Below are 12,366 nucleotides of genomic sequence, written 5' to 3'. Positions count from 1 at the left end.
GTCATCAGCGCCACAAGCTACAAAATTAATTCTGTAAGTGGAAACAAGGCGAAGACAAATTTGTTTAAAGTCCATTTTATAAAAAACGATTTTCTTACACGGAGCTGGGAACTGTTCACTCTCACGCATACACCCACTCACCTAGCAGATTCCAAAAGTGTAATATATCACAACTAGTTAGAAGACAGCAAACACCACAAGGTATGAGTTCAAGTATTAGTGTAACAGGCATCTGCATAATAAACGTCCTTAGAAGAAAAGATTTGATTTGTCACAGGTTTGGTTAATTGCCCTCAGTTTACAAGTCGTCTCGGTCAGAGTGTGTTGGCTGCTGAGCACATTTCAGTACTTCAAAGCTTTCTTCCCCCCTAGCTGTAATTTTAAGGAAATCAGAATTCACTCTGATGATGTTTATCTTTCACAAAGTAAACGCAGACAGTCCCGAAGCACGAAAGCGGGAGCAGTGCGGATGCCCCACCCGCAGGTCACTGCAGAGGGATTTTAGGAATCAGCTGTGTAGGGAGAAAGCTCCAGGCCCGGGAGGGGCAGCGTCCCCCGCCTGCCCAGCACCTTGGCCTTTCAAGACCACCTGTTCTTTGGGGAGAACTCGTGCACGCGCCCCCTCGGCCACTAATTTGCAAAGAGGCAACGTGCTCTCATTTGGAAGCAGTTTAGAATGGTGAGCATTTTCCCAGCGTGGCAACAGTATTAGACCTGCTTTGATGACAAAAACTGCCCAGCAAATTGGGGTCCTAAACAGTGGGCAGGAGTCTGTAAATTCAACTGGGCTACCATTTGTAAGCTAGACTGTTTTAATTCTAGAAAGTGCCAACCTCAGAATCTGAAGAAGCATTACCCCGTCTGAGTTTAGGAATAACTGGGGTGACTCTCCCCGCTGCTACAAGCTCCGGATGCCTCTGAACAGAACCCACGTCCTGGAAACAACGGAGAACTCCGTTTTTATCTCCTTTGTCTTTGCCTGAAGGCAAAAGATAAAATCTGTGTTCCAGTTGCCCTCAGAACTAAGGCCTGCTAAATGCCCCCCTGGAGTCAGCGGATCATTACAGTGTATAGAAAAGCAACTGAGCGTGTCCTCCATCAGTGCTGTTATCAAAAAAGATAATTTACAAAAACGTAAATATTCATAACCTAATCCAGCTGTATTTTCTGCTTTTGCACCACAGGTTGAAGGATATTTTAAAAACCAAAAAAACTAAAACCTGAAAGCCTCAAAATAAGCTAGATTCACCTTCCCTCTTCCAAAGGACAAGGGCCTGAGCACACGAGCGTCGTTTATTGCGTGTGAAGGAGCCCAAACACATGACCAGCGTCCGCCGTGAAGTCACTCGGGTCTCCCAAATCTTCACAAAAAGATGCAGCGACTTCAAGTCCCACGTGTGACGAGCCCGCACACCCGAGGCCCGGCCCGGGTCCCCGGCCTAGCACTCTGTCTCCTTGCTGCCCACGCGGTTCTGGCGCTGCAGCTTGAAGGACGAGGCCTTCTCGCTCCTCGTGACGGGCCGGCCCGTGAGGTCCTCGAACGACTTGGCGGCCGTGCTGCTGTTGGGGAAGGGGTCCTTCTCAAAGCCGTCCTCGTCCACGTGCGAGTCCGTGCTGGGGTCCTCCTGGATCGTGTCCATGCGCTGGTGGTCCAGCTTGGGAGCCGCAGGCACCGGCGGCGGCGGCGCGGGGGCGGCCTGGAGGGGCTGCGGGCGGCCGGGGGTCTGGGGCGCGGGGAAGGGCTTGACGATGCGAACTGAGGCCGAGTCCATGCTGCTTAGCATTTCCACGTTCTGCAGAGACAGGGAGTCACAGGCGGCTCCGGGTCCCGGAGCTCCAACCTCCCCCGGCGGGCGGCTGTACCCTACGGGGACCGTGACCCCTCCGCTAAGGGAAGCACGAGGTGAGGCTCCCTCACCTTCCGAAATCCTGACAACCTGCCCTCTGAGGACCCAAAAGAGAACTCACAAATAACCCTATCAAGCTAGGATCCCAAGACGGGAAGGTCACTGCCGAGGCGCTAAATCCGGGCCGGGGGCGGGGCAGGGCAGCCTCGGCTTTCCCTCCATCCACACAACTAACGCAAGTCCCAGCCTCCCGCCTTCCCGCCGCCAGGGCCCCCGCACCGGCGGCGGCCGTGGGGCTGACGGGAGGCCACAGCGGGGCCCAGGACGCACCCGAAGGCGACTTGCTTTCACGTGGGTACTTACGCTGGGGTGGAACAGAGACAGCGACTCGTACTGCTTATCCAGTTTCTTATCCTAGAAGGAAAAGGAGCAGGAAGAGGTCACTCTTAGGAAAATTCAGTTACACGCTCTCTCCCTTCAGGCCCCTCCTAAGCGAAGAACTCACTCCGAACGTGAGTGTGGAAAGTGGCAGCAAGTCCAGCAGAGGAGAAGAACGTCTCAGATAAACTTTAGGAGTTCTGCCACCAGCCTGAAGTGTTTCTTTCCCTTGAGGCAGTCAGTGTACTGGTGTTAACGAAGCAAACGGTCCAGGAATGTTTAAGTACGGTCTTTCTGAGCGATGTCCCCCAAAGCCATTCCCCACGTGTTGAGGGGTCAGAGCCACGTCACCCCTGGGGACGCGGGGGCAGCCGCGGGGGTCAGAGGGCGCTGCGCCGGCTCAGACGCCCCAGGCCGCCAAGGCCCGCGCACTCTCCTCAGCCTTGTCCACGGTGACCACGGCCCAAATGCTCGGAGGGACTGGGCCTCGAGCCCCCACGTCACACTCTCTGCAGAAGGCTGAACGCTTGGTACTGTCCCTGCCCCCAGCCCCTGCCCGACATGAAACACAGTGACGGGCAAGACAGGAGGCCGAGCCCGACAATCTAGGCCTGGCTCCCGGTGCAGCTGTCGTCACGTGTTCCGTGGTCAGGAACCAGGCACCGGCATCCTCCCGTCCGCGGCTCTGCTCCAAAACCAAGGGCCAGGCCTCTGTCACAATGGGAGCTTGCGACGCAAACAGAGGAGGCTGGCCGCGAGCAAAAGCAACATTAAGAGCGGCAGTCGCGGCCACCTGTCAAAGCTTCAGCCACGTCACCTTCACCACAGCTTTGCTCTAGCACAGCTGCTCCCTAGACCCTCGCCACACCCATCACGCTCACCGTCCCCGGGGACGAGCTGCTCAGTGAGAGCCCGGGCAAGACACGTAAGGAAGCAGAGGCAGCAAAGACTCATGAGACGTAGCTGTGCCGGAATTTTCCAGGTGCTCAAAGGAGGGGGCACTGCACAAGACTTGTTCCAGAGCACGAGTCTGGAAGCCGGGGTTGGGTTTTCTCATCTCTACAGCAGACAAATTCTCACTTTCCCATAGAAGCAAGGTGGGTGATTTGTAAGAAAAGAATGTTAAAGCCCCCAAGTTTATAAATCACGTGGGGTTCATTAGAGAAAGCCCAATTCAACTCGTTAGCTGTTACTCGCTTTGAACGAGAATAATGAGGATTGCTCCCTCTTATTAGATGGGAGGACTGAATACCCTATTCAGGGTAAGGGATCCTTACACAGGATCCCTATGTAAGGCCAGGGATCTATAGGGTAGAGGGAGCCGTCTTTGGAATGCTCTGGTCTAACAAAGCCAGAAACGCTCTTGTTTCAAAGCTTCAGTCAGAGGTCCTGCACAAATCCAGTTAAACAGTCCCCCCAGGCTCAGGAGTAGAACAGTCCTCAAATTACACGTGAGAACAAACATCCATACACAAAAAGCATAATTCTTTTAAGAGACTATTAGCTTAAAAAAAAGACATATTAGCTAAAATTTTCACAAAATAAACCTTCCTAGGAACAACAGCAAAAAATGTCATTGGAAACATCAGGTCGAATCTTGCTAAGAACAATTTTACCTTTTCCAAAAGTTATAAGTTTGGAATTGTGCAAAATCGTAATAAGCGCTTCATTACCTAAAGTCGGTGACTTACCACACAATGGACAAGAATGCTGAAAGGGATCCAAAATATCAAGGAGAAAACCAGGACGGAACCCACGATGTTGTCCGCTAAAAACTTCCCTGTGAACAATTCGAAACCGTGAATATCCTGATTAAGTACCTCAGACACTCAGAATTCAGCGCTCTTAGTATACCATCGTTGTGTCAAATGCCACAGACTGTTCGTCAGGTGGTACTGCTGAGAAGTGTCATTTCAGACAGAGCCCCGACACGCTTACTGAGAAGAACAGATTACATCACACGATGCTCCACACAGTCCCTTGAGTGATGGCGAGGGACTAATCATATAGGAGACTACTACTCGTGCTGCTGCCTAACAGGACAAAGTTGGTGCTTTCTGGGTTCTATTTTTGTGACGATGAATGATGAACCCTGCGGGACAGAATACACTGCTGCTTCTGCAACATCTGAGGCCCACTGTTAAAATAAACGATGCTTACATCGAACATGATTCAGATTTACAACCCATAGCACTGAACCGTGCTTATGCGGTCACGTGTTCATTTTCTAGGAAAGAAGGAAACCAGTATTTGACTTTCCTTGTCTGAAAATCTGCGTATCCACACTACACAGGGGGAGACCTGTGAGTCCATTTTATCTTAGCTGACAAACGTGTTTCAAGACAAAAGCTGTGAGGGGCACCTGGGTGGTTCAGTTGGTTAAACTGATGTCGGCTCAGGCCGCGATCTCATGGTTCGTGAGATGGAGCCCCCCCACATGAGGCTCTGCACTGACAGCAAGGAGTCTGCTTGGGATCCTTTCTCTCCCTTTCTCTCTCTGTCCCTCCCCCACTTGCACACACTCTCTCAAAATAAACATTTAAAATAATAATAATAGGGGCGCCTGGGTGGCTCAGTCGGTTAAGCGTCCGACTTCGGCTCAGGTCACGATCTCACAGTCTGTGAGTTCGAGCCCCGCGTCGGGCTCTGGGCTGATGGCTCAGAGCCTGGAGCCTGCTTCCGATTCTGTGTCTCCCTCTCTCTCTGCCCCTCCCCCATTCATGCCCTGTCTCTCTCTGTCTCAAAAATAAATAAAAATGTTAAAAAAAAAAAATAAAATAAAATAATAATAGTAGTAATAATAAGACAAAAGCTACGAATACTTCCATCTTCTGTTGCCAGACAAGAGCATATGAATCTGAAACCACACTTTTCTAATGTCATCATTAGAACTGAAAGCAGCTCAGCTCTACGTAAACAACCACCCAGGGAAATCACGTACCAAAAGTGTTGATGCTCAACTGGTCAATGAAGTCCCAGAATCGCTCGATGACGTCCTGGACTCGTTTCTCACATTTGCCCTAGGACCGGAAAACAGTCAATTTTACAATCAGTGGAGGAAAAAACCAAGTAATTAACGCTCACCACCTAAAACCAACCAACTTTACCGAAAAGGCCGCCCCAGGTCCCACCCGGTCTCTGGACTCAGGGTTCTGGCTATGGAGAGAGTGCTCGGGTTTCCCGGGCTCGGCTGCCTCCTTCCACAGACAGACAGACGTGCGGGAGAGCGAACAGCGGGCGCCAAAGGCACTCCTTCCGTTTGCAAAAGCAAATCTTTGCGATATAAAAACTGCCCACCTGACCGTTACAGAAAAAGCTGAACAGAAGGAAACACTCACATTCATGTCACAAAATCCCACCGTACAGGGCTTTCCTTTCCTCAAGAATAAGTTCTTTTGTTCGGCGTCCACATAGGGCACGCACCGGCCCGAGGGGTCCCGGCAGCACACCTTGCACGAGTTGTCAGTCTCTGAAACGGAACCGGGGACAGCGGGAGTCCGGTCAGGGACAGGGCGCTCCTCCCGTCCCTCCTCCCCGCCCCCACCCCCACGCCCAAAGGGAAGCAACACGCATTTTTCATTTCAACAGCAAACGATCCCTAGTTCAGCCCCAAAGAGTTAACTTCTGAGTTCACGCTCCCGGGTCCTCAGGCCACAAGGTAAAAACAATTCATTCACACCCAAGAGTTTCCTTTCTTTAAGGGATTAAAAGCCAACTTATTCTACTTCAGATCCTTCATGATGCTAAATGTTTCCCTTTATCCCAACGTTCTTATTACACTGCTTTCGATCCTTCCCTTCTCAGTTTGAAATACTCCTTGCACAGCCAAGGCTCCAGTGAGAAGCCAACACACTGTGACAGAAGGGGCCCACTGCAGATGTGAGTCACCCGCTGTGTGACCAGAGCACGGCTCGTGGGGTGATGGAAATAACGCCACCACATAAGCCACGTGGCACAGACACTAACAGCGGAGATGCCCAAAAAGTCACCTGGCGGTGTAACTCGGGACGGTACTTGACCCGGAGGCAGCCGGTATTTACCCTTACTTGGAGAAACGGAAATTAACTAGAACACACAACAGGCCAAACCGCCTCAATGGGGAAAGAAAAACCTTTTCATCATTCCTTCACTTATCAAGCATCTCCTGGGCATTTACTATGTGTTCTTCCGGGGCATCCCAAGCCTTTGCCACGCACTCGATAAATGATTTGTTTGACATCTACTGTGTCAAATACCTTCCTTATTCACTTCTTATTCCACCTGAAGGAGGCCCTTACTCCACTGTACGGATGGTGAGTTCCCAACCTGGCGGTTTTGACTTCTGGGGGGTTCGGAAAGCAACAGAACTCTCTCAGGTGAGGCAGGGCGGGAAGGCTGGAGCCCAGTCAGTCCCCGAGGCCCCTTCTCAGACCCAGGAGTTCCAAAATAGAAGGTGGAAACCTGAGGACGAGTGTCTTGAGAGGCCAGCATGATGTCACCAGGCATCGCTAAGCGGGGCCCTTGCCCCAGACACCCGGCAGCGGGCCCAGCCCTGTTGACAACAACGAATACCCTGCCAGGGTCAGGTCCTGGGATGGGCTCTCCCCGGTTGAAGCCTTGAAGGTATCGCACTTCACTGCCCGTAAGATGCAGACGGCGCCAGCTGCGCTCGTGGGGCGTCTAACATGGTGCGTGCGTGTGTGCGGCGAGGACAGACCTCCACCCACCCACTCAACCGCAGCAAAACTCCCTCCTATCCCACCCCTCAGCCTGCACCACCACGTGGTCTGAAAACATCGCGAGAAGGAAGGCCGACCGACAGCACGGTTTTCATAGACCAGGTAGAAGGGCGAGGACCTGAATCCAGAGAGCTCCGTCTCCCAGACCGCCCTTGAGTTTTCCCCGACTCTGGCTGGGTTCTCACCGCCGCCCTGGCCGGAGCGAGCGGCTAATCCTGCTGGGCCCCCGAAGGGAGGGACAGGGCCCGGCGGACACAGGCCATCTTCCCTCCGGCGGCGAGGACGCAGCATGGAGATGCGCTCACCGTTACACGCACAGGACTCCAGCCGCTGCTCCCTCTCACAGAAGGGAACGCACTTCCCGTCTTTACACTTGCCAAGATCCAAGCACACCGTGTCATCCGCGGCGTTTCCGGGAGGGGGGCACTCGCTGCTGTTACCTGGAAGCACACGACGAGCACACAGGTCACGGGGAGCCACGCGACCACCGGTCCTACGGGGCAGGCCCGGGATTCTCGCAGGTCAGCGCCGCGCCTCACCAAGAGGAAAAAGCAACCCACGGGGCGGGACGCCGGCAGCCTGTATCCAACCGGCCGATAAACACCGAGTGCCTCGCTGGGTACCGAGCACCCCGCGGTGCGAAGTCTCCGTGCTCCCAAACGTGCGCACTCAGTCTCCCCGGCCTCCCCTCAGCCACTATTTCACATTTTGCTTTTACTTTTTCTTTTTCCGTGTTTGTTTCTTTTTGAGAGAGCGAGTGAGCAACAGCATGTGTGTGCACTTGTGCACGGGAGAGGGGCAGAGAAAGAAGAAAACAGAGGATCCGAAGCAAGTTCCACACCGTCAGCACAGAGCCCGGTTTGAGGCTCGAACCCACAAACCAGGCGACCGTGACCTGAGCCGGCTGGGCACTTCACTGACTGAGCCACCCAGGCAGCTCTGCTTTTACCTTTATATCGTGAAACACAACTACGTATAAAAGAATATACACAGGGGCGCCCGGGTGGCTCAGTCGGTGAAGCGGCCAACTCTTGGTTTCAGCTCAGGTCACGATCCCGCAGTGTGTGCGATCGAGCCCTGCGTCGGGTTCCGTGCTGTCAGCGGAGCCTGCGTGGGATTCTCTCTCTCTGACCTCCCCTGCTCACGCTCTCAGTCTCTCTCAAAATAGATAAGTTATATATATGCACATACATAACATCCACACGCTACTGAACAAACATTAGAGCCGTTTACTTGGACTGAAAAGCAAGCTGTGGGGAAGGCTCACAGAAGCGGCCGGCCAGGCCCCTCCAACCTCACCAGCGACAACTCCCGAGCCCTCACGCTCAGCCGCCTTCCATTTCTTCACTGCTCCAAGGTCTCTCACCACAGAACCTTAACGAAGGCTGTCCCGTCCACTTGGAATGCCCCGAATGCCCTCATTTCCATCTCTAAGGGAAAGGGCTGGTTCTTACTCCCCCTTTAAATCTGGCTCACAGACGGCCCTCGGACCTCCCGGGGACCCCCCTTTCACCCCCACTGTGCTCCGTTGCTACAGCTACAGTGACTTCTGTCCTTCAAGCACACATGGTGCAATTTACATCTACTTGATGATGTGCTTTCTGTTCCCCTCACAGAATGGGAAGCTCCACGAGAGCGAAGATCAAACCTCTTAATGAATCCATTTATATCCAATCCCTATCACACCATAAGGACATCACAAATATCTCTTAAATGAATCAATGATTCTTAAGGACAAATAAAAGCCACCGAAGGAGGTTAAACTCCAGTGAGGGGATGGAATGAGTGACTCATTCTGGAAAGTGAACAGCACGAGCACGACACGAGAGAAACTGCTGCAGGAAAACAGTGGGCGGGGACCAGAGCTGGAGGCCTGGCCTTCCCACGGGGGGATGGAACCGACCCACCAAGTCAGTGCGGCAGTGACACCAAACGCAAAGGAACCTGCCCCGTTTCGTTAAGTGCCCGGGATACACCCCAGCCTAACTCGGGTGCGCCACACCTGCCTCTGGTCTCACGGAACCCTTCATGGGCGCCGGGCATTCGGCGTCCACGGGGCAGGCACGTGACAGGCCTGCCGCTGCGGAGCGCAGGCTGCGAGGAAATCGCAGCAAGCGGTGAAGGGGGACACTCTGCACTGTCACCGTGTTTTCGGTCTACGACGCTGCCCTGAGCAGATACGTAAAAAATGCTTCGCGACTATCTGTCAAACGCCTGTTCTCAAGAGACTGGTATCAGAGTAGCGACACAGAGGAAGATCCGTAAAGGCACAGTGTCACCTGTCTCACTGGGCTGTCCCGTTCAGGGTGCGTCAGAGCTAGCAGGTAGGGCAGTGCGGCAGGGAGGGGCCCGGGGAGGGGGCCGAGAACTTCCCGCCTAACGAGATGGCAGGTGATGCGACGCTGCTGGTCGGGGATGGTGACCTTGTAACTCGCTCACGCTCCGCGAGTGCTGCTCCATAGAAAATACCAAGGAGACAAAAGGCTACTTGACGAGAATGAACCGAGTTTTTCAAACTGCTTTGCTTATGCTTATTGAAAACACTTTTCTGAATCTGCTTTATTATTATAATAAAGACAGAAACACTGAGCACAGCTAGAAAACGCTGATGTAAACTTGACTGAGACATTCTGGCTCCTGACGTGGCAGATGGCCGGCACGCTGACAGATCTCAGAATGCAAGAATCACGAGTGCCGTCCGATAAAATGCACATTTAAGAATTCAAAGAAAAACGGAAATGAGACAAAACTGCACTAGAATGGTTATAATCAGAAAGACAACCCGCGTTGGTGAAGGTGTGGACGGACAGAAACCCTCAGGTGCCGCCGGCGGCGGGGGGGAGCATAAAATGGTACAGCCGCCGTGGAAATCAACCCGGCAGCTCCTCAAACGATTCAACAGTGACCACGGGACTCGGTTCCGCTCCTGGGCACACACAAGGGAAAGGAAAACATATGTCTACACAACACACGTGCACACAGGTGTTCACGGCAGTATTCACGAGAGCCGGAGGGCGGAAAGAATCCAAAAGTCCGTCAGGTGATGGCAGCCCATCCTAGGACACCGGGACGGGATGCAGAGCTGGGAATACACGAAGTACTGACACGGGCTACCTCATGGGCAGATCTCGAAAACGTGATTCTGAATGAAAGATGCAAGAGGCCACACACTGTAGGACCCCACTTACACGAAACATCCAGAACAGGCGAATACACAGAGACCAAAAGTAGATTACTGGTTGTCCGGGGCTTGGGAGGGATGAGGAGGTTCGGTGACGGCTAGAGGAGACAGGTTTCCTTTCGAGGCGATGAAAATGTCCTAACACGGAGCGTGGTGGTGACTGCACAGATGCGAATACGTTAAAAAACACCAAACTGTACACTTTAAATGCGTGAACAGTATGGTATGTTCATTGTATATATTTTTTTTAATGCAATTTTTTTTTTTTTTCATGTTTTGTTTATTTTTAAGACAGAGAGAGACAGAGTGTGAGTGGGGATGGGGCAGAGACAGAGGGAGACACAGAATCCGAAGCAGGCTCCAGGCTCTGAGCTGTCAGCACAGAGCCCGACGCGGGGCTCGAACTCACGAACTGTGAGATCATGACCTGAGCCGAAGTTGGACGCTTAATCGACTGAGCCACCCAGGCACCCCTCACTGTATCTCAATAAAGCTGTTATGAGAACCAAACCAACCAACCAAAAAACACAGAAAGTTAAAAAAATAAAAGAATGGGATAGATACACCAGACAAATAGGAACAAAAAAATCTGGGGTAACTGAGTATCAAATAAAACATTAAGGTCAAAAAAGTCACAAGGGTCAAAAAGAAACATTATATACTGGGTAAAGGAAGAGCAGATCATGAAAATGTAGACAGTATGTCCAGTTACATACCTAATAACATAGTTTTGAAAATTTTTAAGGAACTGACGGAACTGAGAAAGTATGCATAGTTCATATAGATAGTTTACAGATTAGCTCCAGGTGGATTAAAGTCCTAAAGGTAAACGGTAAAATAATGAACCTAATGAAACACTGTGGAAAATATCTTTGTAACTGTCCACAGTTCAATAAAATACACACCCCGTCACAACGGCAAGATCTAATTATTAAAATCAAAGTTGTGTTCCAAGAGGGGCACCTGGGTGGCTCAGTCCACTGAGCATCCAAACTTCAGCTGGGGTCATGGTCTCATGGTTCAAGAGTTCGAGCCCCCACATCAGGCTCTCCGCTGTCAGTGTGGAGCCTGCTTCAGATCCTCTGTTCCCTTCTCTCTCTCTCTGCCCCTCCTCCACGCGCATGCTCGCTCAAAAAAACACATAAAAAGTGTTCCAAGAAGGACAACAGATAGGAGGAAGGCATATGCAATGTTTAAACCGCTTGAGTTACGCAAGAATTCCTTCAATCAACAACAGCAAAAAGACATAAAACCCAACTTTTAAAAATGGACTAAACAGGGGTGCCTGGCTGGCTTAGTCAGTAAAGCATGGGACTCTTGATCTCAGGATCGTGAGTTCAAGCCCCGGAGCCTGCATTAAAAAAGAAAAAAATTTGGACCAAGTATATGAACTGGCTATTCACAAAAGGAAAATTCTGAATGGCTAACAGATCTAAGAAAATGTTCAAGAAACATGCAAACAGGGATGAGAGATCACGTTACACTCATCAGATTGGCAAAACATAAGACACCTGGACAATACTGAGGGTTGGCAAGGACACTGGGATGCAGGACTCCGCACGCACTCCTGGCGGCACTGACACACCAGGACCGCCGTTCTAGGCATCAATGTTCTGCCGCTTTCTGTAGCCAAGCAATTCCACTGCTGCCCATGTACCCAGGAAACTCTTACAACACCTGGAAGACATGTGTGACGACGTCTGCTGTAGTCCTATCTGCAGGATCCAGAGATGAAAGCAATCCAAGCCATCATTTAGTGAACAGCTGAGTACGCTAAATACGTTAAATCATACACGTCAACTCAGCAGGTGCCACAACGATGAACTATGTATAAACACGGATACAGACATGTAGACAAAGACGTACAGCATTACACAGATGATTAAAAACATGGCACTGAGTTTCAAAAAAGATCTAAAGTAGAATATCATTCTGGCATGTTAAAAACACCCTGGCATGTTAAAAACACCCATATACACAGAATAACACTACACGATCTTTCAAGGAAATACACACGGCCAGGCAAATACGAAACACATTAGGACACTGCCCGGGAGAGGAAGGGGACGATGGGGACGAGGTGAATGACAGGGAAGTAACGAAAAAAAAAAAAAAAAACCAGAATGGGGCTGGCAAAGACCAGTGACAAGTGTATCTCAAACTAAGGAGTATGATTAAAACAAGCCTGCACATGAGGTTTATGAAGGGTTGTTTTCATCTCAATGAGATACAATGCAGTTTC

At 51.3% G+C, this 12,366-nt stretch overlaps 1 protein-coding gene across 3 annotated transcripts in view; it reads right to left on the bottom strand.

Annotated features, from left to right (window-relative positions):
• Nucleotides 1–59: 59 nt before the first annotated feature.
• Nucleotides 60–12,366, bottom strand: part of ADAM17 (ADAM metallopeptidase domain 17) — a 52,856-nt gene continuing 40,549 nt past the window's right edge. For all 3 annotated transcript variants that reach the window (XM_042982528.1, XM_042982529.1, XM_042982530.1), the window contains 6 exons: nt 7,249–7,383; nt 5,564–5,694; nt 5,167–5,245; nt 3,917–4,005; nt 2,211–2,261; nt 60–1,793 (listed from right to left, as the gene is read on the bottom strand). In XM_042982528.1, coding sequence (XP_042838462.1) covers nt 1,440–1,793; nt 2,211–2,261; nt 3,917–4,005; nt 5,167–5,245; nt 5,564–5,694; nt 7,249–7,383 — 839 coding nt within the window. In that variant the 3' untranslated portion in view covers nt 60–1,439. The remainder of the gene's footprint in view (nt 1,794–2,210; nt 2,262–3,916; nt 4,006–5,166; nt 5,246–5,563; nt 5,695–7,248; nt 7,384–12,366) is intronic.

The sequence above is a fragment of the Panthera tigris genome, chromosome A3 (genome assembly GCF_018350195.1).
Source record: "Panthera tigris isolate Pti1 chromosome A3, P.tigris_Pti1_mat1.1, whole genome shotgun sequence".
Classification (NCBI taxonomy): domain Eukaryota; kingdom Metazoa; phylum Chordata; class Mammalia; order Carnivora; family Felidae; genus Panthera; species Panthera tigris.
This window is presented reverse-complemented; position numbering and strand designations above follow the sequence as displayed.